At 40.9% G+C, this 27625-nt stretch overlaps 1 protein-coding gene across 7 annotated transcripts; it reads right to left on the bottom strand.

Annotated features, from left to right (window-relative positions):
* Nucleotides 1–332: 332 nt before the first annotated feature.
* Nucleotides 333–26528, bottom strand: larp1b (La ribonucleoprotein 1B). 7 transcript variants are annotated; one of them, XM_004554749.3, is made up of 20 exons: nucleotides 25731–26528; nucleotides 23346–23407; nucleotides 21885–21941; nucleotides 20839–21064; nucleotides 18808–18981; nucleotides 17976–18101; nucleotides 17654–17822; nucleotides 15705–15849; nucleotides 15214–15391; nucleotides 14265–14455; nucleotides 13889–13963; nucleotides 13053–13412; nucleotides 9036–9150; nucleotides 8631–8800; nucleotides 8117–8223; nucleotides 7028–7188; nucleotides 6728–6872; nucleotides 5890–5999; nucleotides 4014–4141; nucleotides 333–3705 (listed from the first exon to the last, which is right to left on the bottom strand). In XM_004554749.3, exons 1-20 carry the CDS (start codon nucleotides 26089–26091, stop codon nucleotides 3433–3435), a joined length of 3333 nt encoding a protein of 1110 aa, XP_004554806.1. In that variant the 5' UTR covers nucleotides 26092–26528; the 3' UTR covers nucleotides 333–3432. The 7 variants fall into 7 exon arrangements, with proteins under 7 accessions (XP_004554806.1, XP_076733724.1, XP_004554807.1 ...); XM_076877609.1 differs by having other exon boundaries at nucleotides 7028–7185; XM_004554750.3 differs by having other exon boundaries at nucleotides 8631–8797.
* Nucleotides 26529–27625: the final 1097 nt, after the last annotated feature.

The raw sequence follows: 27625 nt of genomic DNA, 5'->3' as shown, positions 1-27625 counted from the left end.
GAGGCCAATCCATGACTGTTAGCAGTCAAAACTGCATGGGAAATGATTTCTGACAATTCCTCAATATTGGACTTTCTGACGTTAAGTCACAGGGTGTCTTTGGATTCCTTGGGAGCTGTTCTGTTTTTGCTTTTTCCCGAACCCATGCACACACTTTTCAGTATGAATTGCTTCTTTAGGCTGTTAAAAGGTGCGAGCTGTGATTTGACAACAAAAACTAGCTTATCAGGATAGGCGACTTGGCAGTGAAAAAAAATAATTAAAAAAATGCACAAACCCAATAGAGGTAGGGGAGTCGGAGAGATAAAGTAGGACAGATCACACAAACACAATTTTGTACAATCAGTATTTTATATTTTTTTGCATTTTACAATTCATCAACATGCACTGCTTTACCCTAAAAACACACTCAACACCACACTACCAATAAAACAAATCACTTCTCAAAAATCAAATGAATAATGGCAAAATGATTTTTTATAGTATTTACATTTTTTTCCCGTTAAAGTCAGCTCTAAAACACATTTTAAGTTCATTGGTGAAATAAAAGGAAAGTTAATCATTAAAGTGCTCTAGAGCACCAAGCCTCAAACAAAATATAAACTTCAAGCTAAAATATACTGTAGTTTTATGATGCTAGCTCACACCCATTATTCCAGCAGAAACTTATTAATTTTTTTACATTTTTTTTTTAAACATTTTTATTTTATTCAATAGCAAAAAGCAATTAAGAACTGCAATGCTTACCTAAGACTATTCCATCCATCAAATACATGGAAAAATAAAAATAAATTATACTACTTCTGGTTGTAAAATGGGACGTCAAGTGTCCCAAATGAATTTTTGCAGGCTGTAAATTAAACAAAAACTAAAACATTGTAGTTTAGCTGCAATGTCTGTCAGAGAGTAAAAACATTGTTATGGAGCAGCAGCTTTGGTGCGAGTCCTTCACTAATTTTAAGTGCCCCTATTATGGGGTTTTTTTTTTTGGTTTGTCCTCTATCCTTTAGTCTGTAATAGTCCTCACTCCTGGTGAACAACTTGAAATGCCTCTTTTACAGTCTAGGCTTTTTTCCATGACTTGTAACAATGTCCACCTTATAGCTGTAGTCAGTCAACCATCCCCCCCCCCCAGTTTCCATTAATCTGACAGTATCTGAACATGTTAGCTTCATGTGTGAAAGAGCACCTTTTCACTTTTCAGTAAAATCTCAGACTAAAATCTTACAGGCGTAATGTGACCACACATGAGTAGCGGTCACTTTTAACGGACAGGCACGCACAGGTTATGACTGTGCACGGCGTTAGTGCATCTTTGTGAGTCACTGAGCTCACAGTCAATGCCCTAAACGGCAATAGCATGAACACAACAACATTTGATCTCAGCCACTCCCTTTCTAAATTGCAATAACAATAAACATTTCTCCATGATGAATTTTTGCTATCAGAGCCTGTGTGGGAGCGGTACGAGCTCTCTCAGCAGCACCATGCAGCACAAACACAGACTGATGCCAATGAAAGACAGAGCTGAACATTCACAAGTATGGTTACACTTTGCTAAACATCTCCCCAGAAAAGCAACAGTTCTTTTTAGCAGGTTTAATGTGGCTCTTTTGTCATTGTTGTGGAAGAGTATGAAGGAAGCCAGAAGAAAAGAATTCTAAGGGGACCTGAGTGTGAATGACTAACAGCCTGATGAAGCAAGCAATGTGTGCACTGTGATGTCACCTACAAGTGAGCAAACCCTGGATAATCCTCCTTTCTGAAACGTAGCCTGACCAAAATGTACAACAGTGGTTTACCTCATTTAACTAATAAGTGGAAGATCTCAGTTTCAATTCTGAGAGGAGACACAAATCTCTTTGCGGTCGCTTCAGGAACGGCACCCGGTGTAAAAATCTGTCAAATCAAACATGTGGAACGACCCGCTGTGGTGACACCTTGTGAATGAGTGAGTAACTTTATCACCTAATTTTGTATTCAACATGACCCAAAATAAACAACTGACACTGTGAGCTCGTCAGGAAAGTCCTAGAAAGTTGATTATCTTCATTCATCCAAGTGACTTTCTCAGTCCTGGATGAGGGATGAGACATTTTTCCCACAGAAAAAAATGCTACCTCCAGATGAACACATTCAACCTTCTGGGATTTCTTTAACTGGGTGATTGAGGAAAGTGTTTTCACTGGTCAAATCCAAGGGCTCTTTTCCATTAGACTTCTATAGGACCATATGTTTTTGCAGCCACAGGTATCGCCCCCTGGTGGCTATTTAAAACAAATAGTTTTAGCTCTTTTCCTCATAAAGACAACATTTATCTACTTTCATTGTATCCTTAATGACGAGGTCTGATACCTCAGTACATATCAATAAAGACGTGGTTTGACGAACATTACAATAGTTTGCGGGTTTCTCCGAGGGTAGCTGAATAGGTAGAGACCAACCTCACTACCGTCTATTGCTCACCCAGTCATCTTGTTCTATAAGCAGGCATGAAATATGATAGGAACCACTCGGCTCCGACAAGAGCATCAAGGGTTACTTCTAGTAGGCTTTACAGGGGTAAAGAGATAAAACACTTCCACACTGGCTTCACTCTTTAGAGCTAAAAAGTTGCATCATTCTCTTATACTGTCTATGGTTTAGTGTTAGCATGGTGTATGTTACGATCACGCTTGTTTCTTTAACTCTCCATGATCACATGTACTGCATTAATGGAGCCAAATTCCCAGAGACTGTGCTTTTCTGGACAGAAAGGAGCTAAAAGCAGAGCCTTACAGACAGACGGTGCTGCAATAATGGACAGAATGGGGTAAAACATGTAAACCTAATCTAGCAGACCCCCCAAAATAAAATGATAATATGGGCACTTTAAGACTCAACTTTGATTGTCATGATAAAAACAGAAGTTTATATCCTCAGAAAAGAAAAGAAACAAACAAACCTGCAACTGTTTTCAATTTTAAACACATCTGAATCCCAAATAATCAATTAGGAAGACTTTTAAAAAAGCAGAATGCGGACTATTTTACTTAATGAGAAAACGCCCAACATCCTGCTGTATCAGATTAGTCACACTGTGTGCAGTGTCTGTTATCTTGGCAACTTAGAATCACAGTTTAACAGCCCTATATAGACCAGCGCGGCTTACATATTGTTGAAATCAAAGTATTTGTTGAATAGTTTGGCATCTGAAAAGGCAAAATGCAGGGAATGCATTTATTTTTGTAAACGTTATGAGCTGTCAGGTGAACACATTCAAGCTCGCTGCCTATGCTTGCTTTTAAATGAAATGCACTGATAAAAACAATCAAATTGGATCAACCACGCTCAGTCTCTCTTCACACCCAAGCAGTTTGCCTCTGAAATGAATGATCGCTGCAGCCGCCCCACTTTGCTTCTTTTCAAACCCACGCTTACGGGAGGGGAGCTTCATTTATTTGGTGCACCACTTTCCTTCTTCCCGGCTCTGGCTTCTGTCTTCTTGCCCTGTGCAGATGTTGTCGCTGCTGCTTTCTGGGCTTTGTCTTTGGGTGTGGTCTGTGCAGCGGCAGAGGCTGAGGCAGACTCAGCTGAAGTGCTGGAGGATTTGGAGGCCTGCGCGGGCTTTGAGGTAGTGTTGGAAGGATGTCTCCGACGCCTCCCTTCATCCCCAGCCGAGGACGAGGTACGCCTCCTCCTGCTGCCATCGTCTCCTATCGGGGGCTGCAGAGAGTCATCACAGGAAAACAAAGCGTAACTACGCGTGGGACAATAGATCACTCACGAGAATTGTTCATTTTTGCTGAGACCAGATGATACAGTTCTATGACTGCAGGCGCAGACTGAGCAGCTCCGAGGCTGTTAGTGTTTCAGTATGAAATAATGATGTTAGAATAATTTTATATGAGGATATGCTAGCTTCTCTTTTCGTTAATAATTCATTTAGCCCAATAAAACTTGCAGGTAAAGAGCACTCTAGTGTGGAGATAACATGAAGCATTCTTTCAAACTTGTAGCCAGCAGACACTCACCACCACCCTGAAGTCCTCCAAGTTCTTGAACTGCGAGAGGTGTTCCTGCAGCTTCGGATCAATAGGCTGGTTCTTTATCTTTGAATATTTCAAAAAGGCCCAGAACTTCTCTAGTCCATACAGCTGACCTGGAAAGGGAAATGCAAGGAAGAGCAGTTTCATTCAGTGTTGAATTCTAGGTAAAATTCAAATGCCTAAATGTAGGGGACATTTTTCTAGTCAACTTGTATCAAAAGAAGAAAAACAAAGGAGGGCCTAGCAAAAAAAAGTTTGGGAACCACTGGATTAACTGCTTTTCCATTCCAATTTTGTACCTCCTAATGTGCATGGTCATTGTCATAGCAATGCGTCCGAGTGTCCTGTGACATAATTAAATGCAACGTAAGTGCTACAATAAAAGTGGACGTCGAGGCAAGGATGTATCTGTATATATACTCTGTGTCTGTGGCTTTTCATCAGAATCGAGGACCACGCTGGAAAAATGGCGGTTTTGAGTTTCATGAACGAGGCGCTCTCATGATGCCACTGACCAGCCAATTGGTTACATGCAGTCCTCCTGCTTGGATCGCTTGGCTGAGCAGGTACTAATCCAAACTAGCCGATTTAAACAGCTCAGATCTACTTTGATCTGAAAGCCAGCTCTTTTAATTTAGTCTGCTAATACCGGATACTTGCATTTTCATAAAATTAATATAACAAATACTATTAGTGGTTAGGTAAGAGGGAATACACGCCACATGTACTGTAGCAGAATGTTTTATAAAGATTGGTTGAGTCTAAACAAAAACAACCACAGTTTGTTTGCTTCACTGAGTCAGTGTTGAAATGGACTGAGAGAACTACATTAACGCCCTCTTCTCTTTACACACTTCCACATTAAACTGAGAGGGTCAAGTGAACCAAAGCTAAGTCACATGTTGGCCTTCTTTAGCATTTTTATATTTAATTATATGTAAATACTGAATATATTAATAGAATGTTTAGAATTTTGGTGTTTTTATGAAGCATTTATTAACCCGCTGGGGGTTTACCGCGGGAAGAACGGCAAAAACGGCGTTTTCTACGGACAGCGCTAGCAAACGCTCTCTACTTGCGAGTGAAAAAAGAAAAAGAAAAAACACCCCTTCCCTATTGGTGTTGAAGTTTATAATGTCAGCCAATCAAAAAAATGATATAGCAACATGTGGCACTTGGTTGTTTAGGGAGAAGGGGAGAAGAGTTAGTGTGTTGTGTAGTTATTGTTTTGTATTGTGTGTCAGTTATACTGCTGAATGTCACATTTGCTCCAAAAAAGCCACTAAAGGCAAATTCTAGTGTAAACGCTGTTCCCACATAGAAAACTGGACTGATGCACCTCCTGCTGACAGACCTGCAGGGTTTAGGCCTGTGGTGTTCTCCTCTGTCTTATGCTTAACAAAAACTATTTTTTGGACCGGCACAAATAATTTGTGTGTCTTCTTATTTGTTGTAGAACACCTGATTGTTCTGTAAATAGTTTTAAATGGTTATATAAAAAACGCCTGAGGCCTTGGCTGCATTTTTAGGTAAATAGTACCATATAACTTTGTTGTTTGCAAAACTTGTGCATAATTTTTTAGAAATGTACAATTTCTATTTGCATTTCAAGTTATGAAAATGATTCGTTAAACATGTTTGTGGGTTTTACAGTAAAAAATAACTTTTTTCTACTCGGATTTTGAATTTTTTGTCTGAATTTAGATCAATTGTGCTAATATAGTATGCCAAAATGAAAACATAACTTCCCACACTCGTACACTCGATCACTGAATATGGGATTTATTCAGAAGAATCTGCTACATTAGTGAAAGCAGCAGCTGACATTTGGGAGAGCCTGTTTACATTTCATGTTTATTACCTTTCTCAAAGTCTCTGAGGGTCTCTTCTTGAAAGTCTTTGAACAGATCTAATCTGAATCTCTTCTCCAAACCGTAGCTGTAGTATCTGAACAGACACTCCAATCCATACCTGCAGGGACACAACAAACACTTCCTTTCACTCTGAGTTACATGCAAACAAATATCACCGAGCTTCAAACCTTGCTTATAGACGTTAGTGTGTGCACATAATGATGCACTGTGAGAAAATGGCTGGGTGAAAATGCAGCGCTGACAGCGAAGCAGTTGCATCTCCAACATTTCACAACAATGGATTCCATTCTCTCGTGGATTATTTACAGCTGTAATGAAGCTGTCAGAGGAACCAGACAGACAAGTATACTGGTTTCTGGTTCAGACAGGGTGAGCTCCAGCAGGAAGAGACATTGAGGCTGCTACACTCTTACACTACAGGCACTTTCACTTCAACAGGCAGGGCTGTGCTACCCACGTCTTTAAACAAGAATTTAGGTTTGACTGAGAAGCCCTTTAGAGTCACAACAGAAGCAGTGTTCACCTTTAACCTCATGCTATCGAACAATGACACTGCTTAAACCTGCAGGCGCTCCAATTCTTGAATAACATCAATAAGTCTTTCAATCTGTGGAAGTGACTTGTTATTCCAGAGTCACTATCACCACTATGTGAGACACAAACACAAAAAACACTTCAGGGCGTTTTTTAGGGTGTGGTTGTAATTGTGGATAAGTGACACAAACAAAGCAGTCTGTGTTTGCTGTTTGCTTCATTAATGAATGACATTTACTTCTTATCCCTAGGGCACAGACGCAGAGCTCAGGATTTAAATGTCCGCCTCACCTGTAGTTGTCTTTGGCATCTTCTACAGCATACTGTTTGAACTCCTCATACATCTTCCTGTTGAAGTTGTCCCTGAGGAAGAAGGACCAGAACCTGAACAGAGTGTTCATCTCCTGAGATTGCCCGATCCCCAACCGTTTTCGCTCTGAAGGGAAAAATTCAAGAACAGGAAACAGAGAAGGTGACCATTTCATCTTGTTTTCGGTACTTCTTTCTCAAAGCTTGGAGTACGTGATGGTGTACTAGAGCTGAGGAGTACTTAGAAGCAGTATTTGTGGAGGTTTTTAGAGGTCTCTGTACCATTAAGGCACCGTCGGCGGTACTTGTGGTATCCCTGTTGAGTGAAGCCATTGTCCCTCAGCAGCTCATGGGATGGATGCCAAAATTTGGGCAATGACTGAGGGGTACAGCCGTAACTTCCTGATAGCGGGGCTCCTTCTGATGGAGAGGCATTGGAGCTGCTGTGCAAGGATGGAGGAAAAAAAAAAAAGATGTTTGAGAGGCAACGGGGAAACATTTAGTTGCCAGTTTATTAGATAAACCTTACAAAAACAAATCTAGACTAACAAAACAAAAAGCAGGATTTTTGTCTCATTTCTGTTTGAAGTGATAATGAGCCAATGACAACAAAACCCCCAAAACAAAGTGTGGAATTAGGCTCGAACGTTCCCCACCAAAAGTTGATTTTTAAAAAAACCTTGTGTAAATCACATTAGCACCAACTTCTTTTCATAAAAAGGATTATACGTCAAGCAGAACAACTGCTTGACATATAATGGAGAATGACTGGCAGGGCGAAATGAGGAAGCGCTCCTTGTGGGTTCTACTTTTTGCTCGTCACCTGTGAGACACCATCAATGCAGCCATAAAAAAGAAAATGTCACTGACATGGCAGCTCATCCGGCTCATGAAACACTTCTCTATTTAGTTCCCACAAAACAACAAACGTGACTTTGACCTGGAGACCCATCAGGTGGCGATTGTAAATGGTAAATTGACTGATTCTTATATAGCGCTTTTCTACTCTCCCGGAGTACTCAAAGCGCTCTATACAACATGCCACATTCACCTATTCACACCCACTCATACAAGCACTTCTAAACACAAGTACAAACTAAACTACATTCATACTCCGATGAACGCATCGGAGGGCAACCTGGGGTTAGTATCTTGCCCAAGGATATTTGGCATGCAGACTGGGGAAGCCAAGGATCGAACCACCGACCTTCCGATCAGTAGCTGATCTGCTCTACCACCTGAGCCACAGCCACCCCACGTTTGACTCAACTCTGACCGTAGGAGGAGCAGCGATCCTTGTATTGGGATGCTAACTGGTCCGTCGGCCAAATGTGCAAAAAACCAAATTACACTCAAATGAAAAAGTCAGACCTGATGGACGCAGAGCGCGGTCGGTGTTCGCGAGAGTCCATCACCCAGCCTATGTGAGCCTCCTGGGGAGGGTTCGAACTGTGGCTCGTCTTCTTCTTCCTGGGCGTCTGGAACAAACACCAGGACAGGACACTGGTTAAATGAGGCACAGGGCGGCTGTGCTGCCTGACATTTTTAGTTTACTTTGTATGTTTCATGGTTTTATTTTAGTTTAAGGAGTGAGGAATGATATATTTATTCAGTATTTACATATTTGATCTTTTAAACCAATGTGATACCACAAATAGAAAACCGGCAGCCACTGTTTGTATTTGTAGGAGTGGCCACACTCTTACTGTTATGCACATGTGAAAAAAAGAGTTAGGACAAACAAACAAACAAACAAACAAACAAGGGAAAGGAAAAGTTTCACCAGCAGGCCTGCTGACAGACATCAATCCATCTGTTGATCTGTAGTCTGGCAGATAAAGAGGAGCTTTGCTACTCCTTGTATGTAAGGACACCGAGAGCTTACCTGTCCATCGATGGTGCCGGTCTCCTTCATCACAGGGTAGAAACGTGGTGTCTTGCTGGGGTCCTGGCGTCCGGGGGTGCGAGGGGTTCTGGGGGTCCGGGGTTGGTGAGCTCTGGGTGACTGTGGGACCGTTGTGGGCACAGAACGAGCCAACTCTGCTCCACTGTCTGCTGAGAAGCCCATCATTGCCCCAAAAAGTTATTAATTTATATTTACTGTCAGGTAATTATCTGAATATCTACCATCTTTATGTCTACAATGCACAAAAAAAGCCCATAATACAAACAAAATCACATCCTACACTAGCACCGCAGTGTGAGAGGGGTGTGGTTTAAACTGCAGAAGGTAGCACACAGGATGCTCGCTCATATGAAACCTGCTTCACCACAACTCTACAAACCCCACCTGGCATGGGAAGAGATGGGACTTCCTGGTTTGGGTCAACGGGCGCTTTGGGGGTGAGAGTGTCGAACTCATCTTTACTGATGACGTTCAGCTTCTTGAAGTTCTCCACTTCCTGCTGGGGAGCAGAAATGTGACAAAAGGGGGGGAAAAAGGAAAAAAAGAAGAGTTAGATGACCACTGATCATCACCATTTGCACTCCTTTAACACGGCCTTGAGATCATCTTTTATCCAAGCAGAAAAACAACAATAAATGCTGCACTTTGAACCGAACACAGATAAAACAAATGATCCTGTTGATAAGGTAACAAAAAGAGATGAGCTGGAGGCTGATATTTTTTAAGCTCTTAAACAAAGTAATATAATTACTGATCCAACACGAAGCAATTCACTGCAGCCCTGAAAACAATCTTCTTATTTAGTTGATTTCCTAGTGACAAATCTCAATTTTAAGTCAAATTAATCAATAAAAGGATTTCTGCACTTCCCCTCAGATACTACATTTGGCCGTTACAGGCTGTTTAAACTGATAACACTTCACTATGGTGGTAAAAAACACTCACACGCCAGCAGCTGCAGCCATGCAGGCCTGTGTGACACACAGCACATGTGTTGCAGACTTTGTACTTTACACGTCAGCACCAGACAGAGGGGGAAGAAAAATATGCAGGTGGCCTTGGTGCATGTGTGCTCAGGCAAAACATTTCCCACATGCTTTATTTATTGACCAACCCTTGAGCCCATGAATGAGCTGACCCCGTTGAAAACGTCTTCACAGAGCAGCTTGAATAAAGATTCTTATAGTTGATTCTGCTTTTGTGGTTGGCTTCATTTGTCATTTTGGTCACCGTTATACCAGCAAGCTTTCATTTCTGCTCTGATTTTACAGCCCCAGTTTGTTGACAGATGCAGGATTAAATGATTCTTGCTGAGTGTAACAGATATGTTTTTGTCTTTGTGAGTTGTGGACGGCTCTGACGCTGCCAGTGATGAGGTGGCAGTGTGTGAGAGTTCTTGATGTTTAACCTGCTGCTCTAACTGTTTGGTATTAAAGGTCAACTAATGACTCCTACTTTCTCCTTTCAGTTCCCCTTTGTAGACCTTCTGACCCAACACTTCTCCACAGCCCGTGCATCAACTCCTCATCGTGCTCTTTTTGTCCTGTTACTAATACTACAGAGACTTTTCTCCACTAATAGACATGTTGACATCAGTTTTTCTTGTAAGTGATTACAGAAAAGTCAATGATAATTTAATGCTCATTTAATTCAAATTTTACATACGCATGCACGCAAATCATAGACCCACTTTCTAACATGCATCTCAAATTTATTTGGAACAGCTGACCTGATAAAATAAGCCTTTCAAACCCCCCTTACGCTCTAGGAAAGTGGCCGTGTCTCTTAATAGGCAAAACATGCTATCAAGAAATGTATCAGTTCACCAAAATAATATTAACAAGCCTACTTCTTGCAAATTACAAACTAAATTACTTTGGCCAGCATGCATTTTATATGGATTTAAGAAAACAATCGCACTTCTAAGCTATTAATTAAGATTTTTTAATGTGTTTCCACGTTAAACATCTTCAAATGATTTAAGTCTGCTTCTGTTTTTTCTTCCACTACGAGAACACCCTTCATATGCTGGTAAAAAACAAGCAGACATTTCTGTTCTGTTCTGAATCCATAAAAGTCTCTTTTCACCTACTGATCCACTTCCATGTAACTGAAGGTTACATCATCTATGCTGATGAATGGGACCAAAGTGTTTTAAACTGATGATGTGATTTATGGTGACCTGCTACTGACGTTTGGCCATCAACATTATACGATGCTGTAGTGTTGTAAAACCTGAATATACACTGGTGCTGTGCTATAGTTCTGTTCTAATGTAAGGCTTGCATAATGCTGTGTGACCTATAGTCAGAGTTTGTACATGCACTGTATCCACAGAAGAGGCAGCTTTCAAAAGGAGGTCGCTGAGCTCTGGAAGCAACTGTAGTCTGGAGGCTTGTATAGTGGACAGTAAATGGTGCATTTATTTTTGTCCCTCCTCTGCACGGTGTGAGGTTTAACAGCTCTGTCACAATGTCTTCATGTCAAAGTGGCATGAGTGCCAGTAGTGCTTACGCTTTAAAGGAAACCTACAGTTGAAAGCAACCAAGGGCTACCCCAATGCTCCGCAGCATCATTCAATCATATACCGTCTATATATCCACTCTAGTATGTGCAATTGTGTTTCCTGCTGTATAAGAAAGAAATGTAAGACAATGCAACTTCACAATGATCATCACTGAAGAGGTGGTGCAGACAGTAATGGTTATGAGATATGAGCCCTAATGCAACCATAGCAGAGTGCTTTGGTTACAATACAAACATACACAGACTCATTTTTCAGCCCAGCATTAGATTTCTGATCCATCATGTGGCAGTCTGCTGTGTCATCTAGTTAATTTGTTAGTGATTTCCATATCAGTGATCTGATAACAATACAATTTAAAACACAATTTAAAAGAACAATATGGTACATGTATATTGTGCTAAATGTCAGGTGTGGCTGTAACACTGTTATAACTGCTAGAATTAGAACACAATGCATAAAACGCAAAAGTTAAAGCAGGACTTGTGAGCTGTGGAAACACAAGAAAACTCTCCTGGATAAATTCTTCAAAATCAAATCTGGCGGAAACGGAGGATTCGCTGATAATACAAACGTTTATGGTGACTTTCTAAGTCAGCACTTTGGACCAATAAAAACACTTATTTCTTCTTTGACAACTCCTCACCTATTTAAAAAATATAAAGGCTGGAAGTTAACAGAAGGATGCTGACACAGTTGTTTGTGCCTTTCGGGGTATTTTTGCTCCAACTACCTAACAGTTTATATCAAAGAAGTCTGGGCTCCAGGTTTGCTGAGTCTATCGCTTCTACCCACTGGCTGTGCATACGTAGTATAGCCTGATCTGTATTAACTTCTCAAAGACCCTCCTATTCCACAGAGCCGGGTGGGCGCACTTAGATAGCCTTCAATAATGCATAAATATGTCGAATTCCAAGCCATCAAACATTGTGACAGCGATGGTGACTGAATAACTGGATGGGATGGTGATGGCTTGATGCACACCAGGTTTTCTTACCCTTTAAAATTTGTAAATATTACAATTAAAGTTCTTATTTAATTAATTCTCAGTTTTGGTAACAACCTCATTACAAAGTCCAATTAGACCTTTTGGACTCGAGTGTTAAGTCTAAATAATTTCAGACTATAAAGTTTAAATGTGATCACCATATAAAGCCCACTACACCAGAGAAATTCAGAAGAATTCATCCATGCAACACCAAAACAAGCTTAGCACAAATCCTGGAATGATAATGAGACAGCTAACTTAGCATGATCCAGAGTATTGCCTAATAACTGCAAAGCAGTTTCAACGTCTAAAATCAAGTTAGAGTCAATGTTTCCATGGATGTTACGTTAGAACTGACATATGCAAACACATACGAAACTTGAGCAATATTCTGTGAATAGCAGCGAGATGCAAAGGCTGGTTTGTTCAGGCATGATTTGCTACGCTGTGTGCTGTACGTGCATGTCTGTACTGGGTGTTTCTTTTCTAGTGTCAGTGCAGTTTTTTTTTTAACCGCTCTCTGGCAGACCTGCTCCAACACGCTACATGATGACTGTAAGACTTTTTTATTAGCTGTCAGTTCCAAGCAGAAAATGCTGCGTACTGATCTAAAAATGCAGGTCGTCTGTATGTCCAGCAGGTAAAAATAATTTTCCCTATATTTGATCCATACATCATCTTCTAGAAGATAATGACTTTATTTTGATTTTTTTTAAAAAAAGGGAGTTTGAGTATTTGGTGTGGTATTTCAGTCATCTATAAACTTTTAAAATAGATAAAATATACAGCGTTCACTGATGCTATACGAGTGTATTACAGTCTAGCCTTTAAGACTTTAAAATCCACCATTAACGTAACGCGTACAGTATGATTTTCACGTTCGTCTTACCTTGATGCACTCGATTGGCTCCTCCCCCTTCCACAGGTCCTGTTCGTAGTAGTACAGCCCGTCGTTGATGGCTTTGGCCAGGTCGGCGGTAATTTTAGCTCGGGACTCATGGTTACCTGTCCGATCCCCACCGGGATGCTTACGGATGTAGGGTGGAGTCTGGGTGACGATGAGGATCTTGTTCACATCCTGGTCATCCAGCTCATAGTCCGAGTCGTCCTCATCTAAACAGTCTGTGAACTTGTTCTTCCTGGCCGCCATCTGCTCCATTTCCTCATCGAACATGAAGTCCAGCTCCTCCTGGTCGGGCTCTGCCTGTGGAGGAGGCTGCTGGCTGGGAGGAGGCGTTTTACTATCCCCCTAGACAACACAGGGAATACACAGCCATTAACAAAGGAACAGACAAGACCTGCTGGAAACGAGGTGTAAACACATAATAAATGTGATTAAGCCATCCAATTATATTAGGCAAACAAACAGTCCAGAGTTATACTGATCCATCATTAATACAATGTTTCTTACACGCATTTCTATTATTAATGTTATATTAAATAATAGAAATACATCTGTGAATAATCCAATTCAGTTCATCAGCATCACCCACTGCACACTCCAAAAACAACCACAAGGTTCATCGCCACCGTCTCTCTAAAGCATAAAATCAGAATTATAACTTTGTGAAGGACTTAGCTGTAACACGGTATAACTAATCCCCTATCGAGTTCATTTGTGAAGTAAAGAAACAGACATGCAATATTTAAGTAAAAAAAAGAAGCACATGGAAGAAATGGCAGAGGACAAGCTTGGATGAGTGAGTGCTGGAGGAAATACTCAACTGCAGAGGAAAGGCAGTGAGGCTGGAGCGATGTGGAGAGAGAAGAGCCGGCAATGCACACTTCATCACTGACATACTGCCAGGAAAAAGATGGAGGAGATGGGCGAAAGGTGTTGACAGTAAACACAGAGGAAAGGAGAAGACAAGCATTATGACGTAGTAACAAATGAGAGACAATGGAAGGGATGAAAGATGGAAAATATGTTTGAAAACTTTTAATTTAATGAAACCTGGTGAAGGAGTGAAGCATGCGTGTGCCCTTCTAGTTCTGATTGTTATGGCCATAATTTCTACCAGTTACCATAATAACATACTCAAAATTAAAGCAACCCTAGGCATGAGGGGAGTGGCCCGTTTCACCTTTTTGCACTCACTACCTTTGCTTTTGCAGAGGGCTGCCTATGACGTTTCTCAACCTGGATCCAGGCGTCAGGGTCGGGCTTGGGGGCGAGGGCATCTTTGGAGTCATCTGTGGCCGGTAGAGATTCCTGGCTGGAGGAGCCAGGGTCAGGGGAGTCCTGAGGCTGCACGGGATCAGGAGGAGTCGCTGCCTTCACAGGTGATGAAGCTGAAAACCCCGACACGTAACACAGACACTCAGTCAACCTTGTACAGAGTAAAAAAACAAAAAGCTCAAAGCAACATAAAACTGTGCGTTTAATCTCAATACCAACAACTCAACAATACCTGATATTAGAGAAACTGAACTGTTTTTGATGACTAATGGCAGCTTTGTCAGCTTGTTTACAAAGTGTCCATCAAAACCTGTTTTTATGACTTCCAGACAGCGTCATCTTAATTATTAAATTTTAAAAAAAGAAATCATAAATATGGATGTTTAATTTAGCATGGAAAAATAAAAATAAAAATAATTAGACTGAATTAATCATTCAAGCATAAAGATGATGCTTTTTTACAGCGTCAATAAATCTCATGATTTCAAAGCCAGTCTGTCTACTGTCTCTCTATCCACTGTGATTTTGTGCTTCTGCAGCCATTGCTCCCAAATATGTAGGCTCATTTAGTAAAATGTTCCAGCAATGTCATGTTTGTGGTGCCTTCCAGCTGCGTTTAATCCACATTTGCTGCTCAACTGAATATTTGGGGCAGTAGGTTGGTGAAAACCGAGTCAAAATAAACTGTGTTCATAGTTCACCCAGTGTCAAAGGGGCCGCTTAGCGGTGCTCTTTAAATAGAACTTAATTTTTGTATAGCAAAGGGACACGACACCCCAAAGTGCTAACATTCTATATATATGGGGTTTTGGATACACACTATGCATCTACATCATGAGATTTGCTGAGAGGATATCATTAGGATACTGACCGGAGTTTGTGGCATTGAGGGTCTGTCGAGGAACAAACTCAGGACAGTTAATGAGCTGGGAGAAGTCGGTGCGAGGGGAACCAACGGTGGTAGGGGTGGGAATCGGCCAACGCTCAGGGTCTGTTTTACAGCGGATCCTTTCATCAACCAGCTCCACCTCTGTGCTGCTCTTCAGAGCCTTCAAAATGCGAGATAGATACCAGAGCCAAGCATTAAAGTCAAGGCATGTAGTTAAGAATATAAGAACTTTTAGTTTAGCATTGATAAAAAATAAATAATTACACACACACTTATTTTTAAAACATTTCATTTGTCATGAAAAGTAGCACTCCATGACTTCTCAAAGTCCTTCACTGCTACCATCTCTACAAATGTCAAACTTAGCACGATTAGAAGTTAAAAACTAACCGACAAAACAAACACTGATGTGACAAGAAACAAGCTTTACAGCCTGAGCACACGCAGCATTTACACTGGTGATGTGATGCTACCTCAATGATGAGGCTGACGTCAGTGGTGAGGGCCTGCACTCTGTGGAAGCTGGCGATGAGGGAGATGGGGAGGAAACCCTGCGTGTCCATTTTTCTCCTCAGGAAGAAGTCTCGCTCCAGATTGTGGAGGCTAAAGTAGTACTCACTGAAAAGGAAGGACAACATAATACATTTAATCACCAGCACAAACAAAACAAAGTTGTTTAACAGTCCATAAAGGAGATCCGTAAAGGAGCAGATTACCCATTTTGAAGTATTATAGTGAAGCTGGCAAATTTGTGCCTGTGCCCCTGAGGCTCCATTGATTTCAGGAATCAGGAACTATTCCCAAATAATTTACAATACTCTGTGTTACAGAAACATTTCAGTCTAGTATTGAGGTAGAAACCTGTAAGTCACCAATACAAAGAAGTATAAAAAATATATATTAAGAAATCATATTTTCTTTTATAATCCTTACCAAAAAAAAGACAGTCTGACTTTAGCACCATATCTAGACTGGAAGAGCTCCATGCTGACTGCCTGTCACACTATTTGAAATCACCATGGCACACTTTAGTGCCCACCCTGCGGGCGGCAAGCAGCCAGAGTAACGTTGGCTGAGTGAGCAGCCTGAATAACGCTGAGTGAGATGAGAAAGGAGAAGACAAGAGTGGCCTCTCTATCCTCCCTCACCCCTTCTTCCTCCCCTCCTCACCCTCTAACAGTTTTTTCCCCAGTCACTCCTGGGTATAATTCATCTCCTGTCCCCTTCAAACCACTCAGACTATATTTAGCATTTCACCTCACCCTCCAGTCTGAACAGCAATGAGGCCCAAAAGTGTCAGGCAGACAAGCAGTGGACACTGCCCCCTGCAGGCCACCCTGAACCCAGATCACTGCCTATCATACATGTACTGAGACATCCTCACCCCTCTTCTATAGACGTTTCTATCTCATCTCTTTCAGACGTTATTTTTGATCACACTGGTATGAAAAATGCACTACAGAAATAAAGACAGACCTTAATGAATTTATGGTCTTAAACTGAGTGACTTTTAAAAGGATACTCGAGGAAATGTTTTGAGGAAATAAGAGAACAACAAAAATCCGAAAACACTTCACTTACTATGTTACACAAGGGAAGGAAGAACAGGAAATTTAGCTTTAATGGTGCCTAAATGTCATTACTGACTATGAAAATGTGATTATTCATAAAAAGAGAGACAAACTGAAAAGGAAAATGTATCTGTATGGAATATTTTCTTCAATCATCTGGATGCGTTTCACTGGAACAGCAGCAGACAGAAGTTTAGCATCATCTCAGCAGCAGATCATCACTTTCGTCCCATCGTCCACAGTTCATTCTCGTTAAACCTCCTGTCATATTGTTTTCTTCCGTTTAGGTGTTTGCACTGGTTCTCTTTTTGGCTTTTCCGTTTCGTTCAGCACATTCCTTTCAGTTCTGCCACAAACACTGCCTCGTATTTCTGTCCATTTTTTTTGTTGTTGTGCAATTTTCTGCGTTTTCCGTCCTGATGCTTTGGATTTCACTATGATCTATCCATGCGTGTTCCTCATGTAACCTACCCATTTTGTTTGTAGCTGTTCCAAATTTTAGAGGCGGCAAACATCTTTTGCCACACTCCATGTTGCATTCCCATCTTGAAGCAATACTATTAGTTCAACTAACATGTCTCAGGTTGGGGTGCTAAAATTGGCGAATGGATTGCGCTGCATATTTGGACCTGCTCTGGTATTTGTTTGAGAAATGCAAACTACAAAATGACCTGATTTTTACAACCTTCTACTTAATCCAGAAAAAAATATGTCATTGCTTAAAATAACCAATTTTTTTTTTAAATTTGAAGTATGCTTCATGAAGCTGGAACATCGAGCTATTAATAGTAAAAAGTAATAAGAGCCTCCATAAGATAGGACAATATTTTTTCCAGGTATTAAATTCTTACATTTGCCGTTTAATGTATTCCTTAAGAAGCTTTTCATCCACCGTGTACATCTGGAATTTGTTGCCATCATTGTAGTAGTAAACCATGTTGGTGCCAAACTCTGCAGGGGCCTGAGCAGAACCATCAGATGACTGAGAGTCTCCAAAGTTGAGCGGGTATTCATATCGTCCTAAAAACAAAAGAACAGAAGGAACAAATAATGGCATATGAAGGAGAGAACACTTCAAAAAGCTGGATTTTCTTGTCTTTGACAGAAATTGCATTGCTGATGATTCTGCTTCCAATTTATGTGTGGCAATGAATGAAAAACACTAGTCTGCACCTCGCCCACGACCTCTTCCGCGTCCACGTCCCTTCCCTCTTCCTCGTATTCCTCCACGAACACTCCCACCGTCGCTCCGAATGCTTGCAGCATCGTCGCCATAGTCCCGCGGCTCTCTTCGCCAACCTATGAACAGGAAAACATACACTCATGATCAAAGCCTACAACTTCTTCCATGTACCGCTGAAGGGCATTATTAAACTTTTAGATTTAAAACTACTAAGAAGTTGAGTTGAACAAGAAACTCAATGTAAGTAAACTGCTTTTTTATTTAAATAGTACTTGTCTTTAAGTAAATTTAAAGGATTGTAATCAATATTTTGTAACTGTCTAAAGCTTCAATATAAAAACAAGTTGTAAATAAACCCTGATAACAGCCAGATCATCTAAACTAGAAGGACTACTGTCAGCACAGATGATAAAAACATAAAAATGTCCACCAACATCCAGTTAGCTCAACAGCTTTATGACAAGCAGCAGCAGCCTGTTCTCGTTGCAGAGATCTGAAACCTTTTAATATTTGTTTTTATTTGCAGGAAAAATTACAAACATTTGGTTTTGTTGGCAATTTGTATGAGAATAAATGTCAAAGAAGCTTTAAATCATCCATCTGATGCAAGATATTCGCCAAATTAAAAAAAAAAAAGTCATGCTTTCATTGAGCCATGCAGTAGGAAAAAAGCCATGTGGACACTAAAGACAGATGGCAGCTTGCTGAGCAAATGTTAAAAAGATACCAGAGAAATAAAAAGCAAAGCCAGCCCAGCGAAGTGAGGAAGAAAGAAAAAGACTGAAGACGTGAACAGTAAACAGTGAGCTCGAGGCCACTTACTCCTGGTGCTATCATGCGCCCTGTTATTATGGAGCGTTTGATTAGGCGACGTGAGGTCAGACGAGTCATCGATGGGCTCTGTGTCTGAGCGTGCTGGGCCCCTGCCGGGCGTCTTGGCATCATCATCCCGGGACACTTCCTCCAGCGGCAGAGAAACCCACTTACGTTTGTTACCTAACGATGATTGCACACCGAAAACAAAGCTTGTAGAGTTTTGGTCCAAAAGGGGGGGAATAAAAAAGATCAAATCCAGAAATAAAGCTGCATGGTGACTAAAACTGCAGCGTAAACCTTTCATCATAGCAATGAATGACTACTTAATCATATTCCAGGTTTGTTTAGCAAATAAAGGACTTAAAAGTCTTTATTCTCATGTACCCATAGCTTCTAGGGTTTTTGTACTAATGCTCTGTATTCAGGTTTTGTAGCCACATAACTGCAAACCATGTGACATTAACTTGTTTGCCATTTTGGATGTGAGACGCTGTAGCTTCAGTATCTAATGCCTCAGTCACACAGGCCTAGAGACTAGTCGGTGTCCAGTTGTGACGTTGTGGCTGTAATGTCAATTCTCCAAGTACGTGTGGGTGCAAACCCCCCCCAAAAAACCAGGCAGGCATAGCCCATCCACACAGACCGTCACACTGACTGCCTGATAATGACATTTAGGTTACTGGGACTCAAGGAAACTGTAGCGGACGCGCAGACGCAGAAAGTATGATCCCCACCTGCCAATTACTTTCTAACTGTGGAACACAAAAGTGCAACACAAACCGGGAACAGAGAGCGTTTGCCTTCAGAGTTTAAGTTGCGCCTCAGTGCTTCAACCAACAGGGTTCAAAAGGCACAGCTTCTACGAGGTTTTCTGTTTCTGATTTGCGTTGCACTTTTTCAAATTTTACTACTGATGGGTTGGCGAGTTTTTACAGACCAGCATGCAAACTATGGACTACTGATCAAAGTAATCAGAGTTAGGTTTTGGGTGTTATTAGGGTGTTAACCGATTTCACCTAGTGACTGCCAGGAAACTCCAAGGACCACTCACCATTGGATCGGAGAATCCACATTATTCCCTTGTGACCGGTGGTTATCAATCATCCAATATGATGAACAACTCTTGCAGATTATGTGCATGCAAGAAAAGGTTAGGATTTTAGAGAAATTTCAACTATAGCTGTTCATGGAGTAGGTATTTGGTCTCTAGGCCTGTGTGACTGGTGCTTTAGCAAATCGATTTCACAACAATGGCAACTGCCATCAATCTCCAGCAAGCTCTAGTCAACTGGATGGGGGAAAACTGTTTCCCTTGCAACTGGTGGTTGCCACACAGTCACTGGTTTGTCTCTAGGTCAGAGATTTTGTTGCTTCATTTAGCAGCTTTTTGCATCTCTATAGAACATTTGTGTCAATTACTTCTACATAGTCTTGTAAAGTTCTTATTAACAATGTGATTCAGGCATTTTGTTTAATGTTCACTCCTACACTACACTTCAAATTTTAAATTATTAAAGTTTGGCAGCTGATTTAAACGCTATATTAGGTCAAAACATAGTTTAAAAATGTCTTTTCTTTTATTTAGAAACAAAACTTTTCGCTTCTAGTTTAGACATCGAGGAATTAATGAAGGTGCTTATCTCTGAATGGCTTCCACAAAGATTGGTGCCTGTGATGTTTACAATGTAGGAGTGGATCATTGGAAGAGAAACACGTAAGATAATCACAGCAGAGCATGCACCAGTCTTCACCAGCCAGCAATTACAGAGTTAATACAGTTACAGACATGCTAAAAAATACAAATCATCACAGTCGAGTGAAAAATATGCATCTCCAAATTTGGAACTCAAGAAACATCTGTATGAAAAAAAACCACATTCTGGAGATGAATAACTTCACAAGACGGTGATGAAATGTATGTGAATCAGAATCAATCAGGATTGTAGCCGCTGTCATTAGCCTTATCCAAACCATTTAAGAGAGAGAGAAAGAGAGAGAGACAAAGCTTCATCTCATCAATGACTTGCTCTCCCATACCTCCTCTCTTCCTCAGGTTGGCACTCTTGGCGTCCTGTCCTGCTTTTGACTCTTCATCTTTGGTCAGCTCTCCCATCGGCTCCACCTGAGCCTCCTGGTTCTCTTTGCTCTCACCTCCATCATGGCTGCTCTCAGATTTTCTCTCCGGTCGCTCTCTTTTCTTCTCCTTATCTCTGCGCAAAGACGGAGGCTTCTTTCCATTGTTGTTGAGGACATTTTGTTGTTGCTAAAATTTTAAAGGGGGGAAAATACCAGCTGTTAGTCACACCTTTATAGAACAATTTCAATTTTGCGGGCTTTTACTAATATGTTTCCTGCTCTGTGGACTTGAATTCTTTGCACAAGTAAGAAAATATACAATGCATTCTTTTAGATGCAGATCAAGTTTAATCTTGGGGCTTAAAAAAACTACACTGGCAGAAACAAGCACCTCATTTCCAACACTGTGACAATGACAACATTTTTAATAACTTAAATATTCTTCGTGATGAAAAACACATCAGGTGCTTCTCCAGTTAATCAAACTTTACATTTGAAGATTTTTAAATGTTTCCTGATATTTTTAACTTTTCTGAATTCATCAGATCTTGAACTATACTGAAGATTAAGTGCTGGAGAATCAGCAGAGATTGAGGAAAAGGAAAAATCTAGAGTCCCTTTAGTTAGTTATATTTTCACCACTGTCGCCTGTACCTTACAAAACCTGAAGTAGTTGTTAGAAGAACCTGAGGTGAGTTTAAAAATTTTCACAGTCAACTGAAGACCTGTTTCAGCTTTATCGGGTTCTGAATAATCCCCCCCATCACACATCTGACCATGTGAGATCAAAACCAGAATACCTTTTTACATTTTATAAGACAGCCCCTTTTTAAAAACCTGCACCAACCCTCTGCAAAGCTACACCCTGAACACTTCAGAATGCTTCTAGCGCTCCACCTAGTGAGCAGAAATTAGAAAAATAAATCCATCTTTGACGCAGCTAGTAGAAGCACCAGAAAACAAGCTCTCATTGCTTGTAAAAGAAGTTGCATTCACACATATCATACCTCTTTGGCCAGTTCTCCAGGCGTAGGCCAGTTAGTGATGTCACTGAAGTCACTTGACTGTGAAAGAGGAAGAAAGACTGTCAGGTTTCAAAGGATGATATAATGATCAGGAATCTTTTCATTTGCTTTTTGGGTGAGCAGGTAGCACTGAAGTGCCCAGCATAGAGAAAAAGGAGGTCAGTGCTCTGTGTGTGCGGGGAAAACTGCAAACAACCGTGATAAACACAGTGAGTCAATTTCCACTGCTGAAAATTCCATAAATTTGGGGAAACTGATATGGGATCAAGGTTAGGCAGACAAAGGGTACACACTCCAGAAGTGATGAGTATGGTGGGCAGAAAAAATAAACACAAACTCAAATGCTGATTTCTCTAACCATATCCATTCTACGATATGAAGCGCATCAAACAGAAAGTCGACTAACTTTATCCTAAAGGGATTCAGGCTTTTAAACAACCCCTGCTCTAATGCATGAGTACTGACCGAAAAAGCTTCTGTTCCAGTTCATCCCAAATTATTGTTTTTCAGACACGATACGACAAAAGGAGTAGCAGTCATTAGAGGTAACAGATCATAAGCAGAGCAAAAACAAAACACAGAACTCTATTCATATGTAAAGAGTGGTGAACACAGAAACCGAGCGTGCGAGAAATACTATTTAAAGTTATGAAACTACTTGTTACATTTTTCTAAACACATATGAAGGGACCAGGCTTGGTGATTTGATGTATTTAACATCAGTTTGCTTATTATGTGCATGACTACCAGACAACATTCAGTAACTGTGTAGTAATGATAATATGGGGTCCTGTAGAACTGTGACTATGACCCTGATGAGGAAAGGTCTGCAGGTTGCATTATAATTCCCCAGGTTACATAAAAGCCCACAATATGTGGCAAAAGCATGACTAGATAAGATAGTATGTCACACTTTAAGCACATAAACTGGGTATTAAAAACACAGTGTATCAATCCTCAGTGGAATTAAAGATCCACTGGGCGGATGCACTACTAAAAGCTTCCCCTGCTTAACAATCATAATATGTATTTTTTTGGTCAATAAACATGACCATTTTATATATGATATTATCTTCATATAATCTAAATCCCTTCTAAATGTGAACTTCAAGTAACTGCAGTGGAAAAACTGGTTGGAAAAGCAAACAAAAACCACAGGTCAGCAGCTTAAACCGGCTAACAGTCAGGCTATCAGCAGATGGTTATTTCCCATTCTAAATGTCAGTACCTACGAAAATCCACAGGCAACGCAATGTGAACATGTGATCATTTTATAGTGGTTTATTTGCCAGGAAGAAAAGACTACAAGCAAAAACATCACTCTTTATATTAGCCGAGACATTCAACAACACTTTGTGGTTACTTTGCTGTGGAAATAATTAGTAAGATGTGAGCAACTATGGACATTAAAGAAAAGGATAGAAACGTAAAAAAAAGGATTACCTTGCTGATTTTTCTCGTTCTGGGCTTGGTGGCGCGGACGACTTTCGGAGCATTTTGCTGATCTGCGGATACACAATCAATAACCGAGAGTGAGGTCATTATGTTTGAGAGACAGGACAGGACTAGATCCAAAGGGGTTCAGTCCTTTTCAACTCTCTGAATTTAAGAAGAGCTTTGAGGAAGTTTCCGATTGAGAAAGGTTGCTCAACACTGCAGTTAAAAAGTCAAGTTATCTACTCTTGCATGCGCTGCTCTGCTGTGTTTGAACACCATCGGATATTTCTGTCAGTACAGAAAGAATAAATGTGCTCCCCCCAACGGACTAAGTGACACGACTTGTTGAGGGTGTTTTGTGCACAGGCAGCACCAGCGGTATGTGGCTGCGTCTCTGCAGGCTGCTGTGTCCTGGGAGTGGCCCACTGCAGCCTGACAGCTCCTATCAGCTCGACAGTGGATGGTCAGATTGATAAGAGAAACAGGGACGAGGCTTCCATATGAATGGGTGTATGCCTGAATGAGCCTTCAGACATCCACCCACGAGACTGGTTGTACAGTGACGCTGTAAAACGATGCCTGTGGTCTTGCAAGAGTCGTGCGCTTAAAATATAGCTCCCTCCTGGTTGCTCTGCGCTCTGACACACATTCACAACTCAAATTTAGCTGAACGGTCTGAACTCAAGAAAGCTGTATTTCAGAGTCGACTGTCACGAGTACGATAAAATAAATGCAATCACTCAGTGACCAATCAGCAGCCTCATGAGTCAATCAAATGAACTGTTGATACTGAAATGATCAACTGATTGTATGTTATAGATAGAAAGGTAATGCATTCAGTTGTGATATCTGATTAACAGAAGCAGAGCTAGAAAACAGATTACAGACAGACTTGTGTTTAATTTTACTCCTCATTGCCGGCCATGAACCCTACATCCTACATATCCCACAACGCCTTGATGGCTTCTTTCAACTAAACTTTTCCTACCTTCTAAACCTCCAAATATCTTAAGCTTTACTACCCCCACCCACACCCATTTTTAATACAAGCTTTCAGCATCAAAGTTGATGTCTTCAGGTTAATTTATTACTAACACTAAGAGGAATCAGTTAAACCTTATGTGTACCATCAGTGGCCTGCTACTTCAATATTGTTATTCGTCAACTAAATGCCTTTTAGCTGTAGCTTTAAATGCACAAAAAGATCACTCTCTTATAAAGCTTAAACTCTTCTGTGCATTTTTAGGGTGTTATTTGATTCTGTATTTTGCCTGAGTATGGGTTTTCTTTCTTCTCATTGTTTTTGTGTGCCCTGTACTGTGTACAGTTATGTGTACTTGTTATGGTTGCCACATTACATGAGTAAATTAAATAATAAATACGAAACAGATTTTAAGAAATGATCAGCAATCAGGCAAAAGCATTCATGACACAAAAAATGACCCATTTGTGTCACTTTGAAATGAATAGGAATGAAGGAATGTTTAGATTTTTTTAATCAATTGACAAATTAAATGTAGCTCCATTTGCAAACCTCACTTTTTTTATCTATTATTTTTTAATATCAAAAATACTTGAAGCTTATCAATGTTTTCCAGACTTGGCTCAAGTGACTTATTAAGTCAATTTCTTTTTTTACTAAAACAATACCAGTGATACTGGTATCACTCATAATTGTTCGATTCTTTCAAAAATAAATACAATCATTAGATTACAACCCTGTCCCGTTTTATCTTATCACCTGTTCAGCCACTTTATTCTGATACTTTTACTAGTGACAGTGAGGAGCTGGCTGGCCGGTGGGAGGAACTGCAGACAGCCAGGCCATTGGACATGCAAAACGTGCTGTACAGCAGCAGGAACAGTTAGCCAGGCTGTCTTGGCGCTTGCTTACTTACTTATTTGTTTGTTTTTACAGTGTCAAGCATGTATGCGCGACATTAAGAATGATTACGTCCCACATTCAGGTTTTCGTGTGCTTTCACTTCACAGACACCAGCTCTGACCCTCGATCAAGAGGGAGAAAGCAGCACGAGAGTTAGCTGGTGGTGGCTAAAAGAAGTAGCAGTTGTCAGCAATCAACACGTGGTGCTACGGAGCAATCCGAGCACAGAGGGGGATGGGGCAGTATGCTCCCATCAACATCTCTCGACCGCTCTGACATTTAAGTTATGCACTCCATTCAACTCTAAACGAGCCTAAATGAGATATGTCAGGGATGTGCAGCAAAGATTAATGTTGATTTCTCTGCAGTGAAGCTGCTAAAATGCTGCAAAGCAAAAAACGTGTTTAATAATAGCTGCGGCTGCAGAGGGAGCTGTGTGGCCAGCTGTTACCATATTGCAATGTTGAATCTGTCTTAATACATGATTTTTTTCAAATCCGTCTCACCTTTGTCTTGAGAGCTAGAGTTGGTGCTGCTGACCGGCACTCTGCCCGTGGTCCTTTTAGTCCACGGGTTGACTTTCGGCGGAGGCGCTTCAACAACTTTCTTCTTCACCGTCTCAACAGCCGAGTCAGCGTTACTACTTTGGTCGTTTTCTTTGCTTTCCTTTTCTATATCCGCTGGGCTCTTGGGAGCCCCGGAGTCGTGGCTGTCCGCTAGTTGTTTTTCTAAGACTTTCTGCCCCTGATCTTGTCCTTTGTCCAAGTGAGCACCCTGGGACGTGTTTTGGTTCTTCTCCACCACTCCGCTCGGGCTGGCCGCTGTCAAACCCGAGTCAACCTGAGCACACTTAACCTCTGTGGACATCCTGCTAGTTTCCTAACAGCGCACAGTGTTAAATCCAGTGTGAATTGTTAGTCCTTGCTCTCTTATCCCCAAGAAAAGTCGTGAAAAGCTCAAGGGGTGACCACATCCACAAGTTGAAGTAAACAACTTCTGGGCTGGACCTCGCTAGCCAGCTAGCCAAGTAGCTCTTGGAGCTAAGTCCTAGCTAGCTAGCGACCATGCAGAAGTCAGCGAGCCCGAACTAAACGTTGTTGTTTTTCACTCTAATTGACTGTTTCGTATGAACAAATAATTACCTCTGAGTTTGTAGTTTGTCACCATGTAAACCACTCACACTCTATTCTGTCTCCAACGAGTTTCTGTAACTTTTTCTTTAAAACAAAACTACTACAGCGACCTCCTCTCTGGTTCCAACTCCACGCTACCAGCCAGGAGCTCGTGGAGCTACGCTGTAAACAGTGACTCTGGTGCCCCCAGCGGCTACGTACTGGTAATGCAGCATGTTTTTTTTATCATTAATTTATGTCACTTTAAAAACGATATAATATGGAATAAATGTGAAATGTTGTTGGTTTGATCTATTAAATCAAACCATCAAGGGCAACTATGTCACAAAATAGCAGTGATGGATTTAGTTGGGTTTTTTTTCAGTGAAAACAATCTACACTTGACACCCTTGTTCAAATATTTATCAAAAAGAACATGAAGGTAAAATGAAAGTAGGTATTATATCTTTAGGAAAACTATAATTTCTTTCTTTCTCTCACCGGCATTCCCGTACTTTACTGTTCTGACATAAACTGTATAGCAGGTTTTGTTCAATCTCTTTATCTTTATTTTTTGCCAATCATTTTACAACAACTCATAAATTTTTAATTATTGGATCATTTCTGTAGCTCGGTGGGCATTAAACTTCCTGTCCATGTTCCAACTTGTATGAAATGTGCTTCATAAATAAAGTTTGGGTGATTGTTTTCTATTGATCAGGTGACTGTGGAGGCCATTTGATTACAGTAAACTCATTGTCATGATCAAGAAACCCCTTTGAAATCATCTGGGCTTTGTGATATGGCATATTAACATGCTGGAAGCAGGCATCAGAAGATGAGACACTGTGGTCATAAAGGGACGGAAATGCTCAGCAGCAAAACTTGGGCTGTGGCACTTAAGCAATGTCCAGTTGGTATTAAGGAGCTCAAAAATGCACACACCACCATATCACCATCAGTCAGAACCACTGCTGCAGGATGAAATGCTGTAAATGCCTAATTTCTGAGCCTACCATGTGAATATTGCAGCAGAAGTCAAAACTTGTTCTTGTGTGACAGGAGTGGTTTCCGGTGTGGTCTTCTGCTGCTGTAGGCCATCTGCTTCAAGGTTTTACATGTTGTACATTCAGAGATGCTCTTCTGCATACACATAATCTTTGGTTGGGGCTGCTTTACTATGCATTACTACATCAGTGTGGTGTGACATGGGGACAGTTGATAGTGGCCCTCAGCTCAGTTGTATTATTGGTTGGGCATTTCTCATATTCCTCTCAATGCACAACAGT

Source organism: Maylandia zebra, linkage group LG19, assembly GCF_041146795.1.
Source record: "Maylandia zebra isolate NMK-2024a linkage group LG19, Mzebra_GT3a, whole genome shotgun sequence".
Taxonomy (NCBI): Eukaryota; Metazoa; Chordata; class Actinopteri; order Cichliformes; family Cichlidae; genus Maylandia; species Maylandia zebra.
This window is presented reverse-complemented; position numbering and strand designations above follow the sequence as displayed.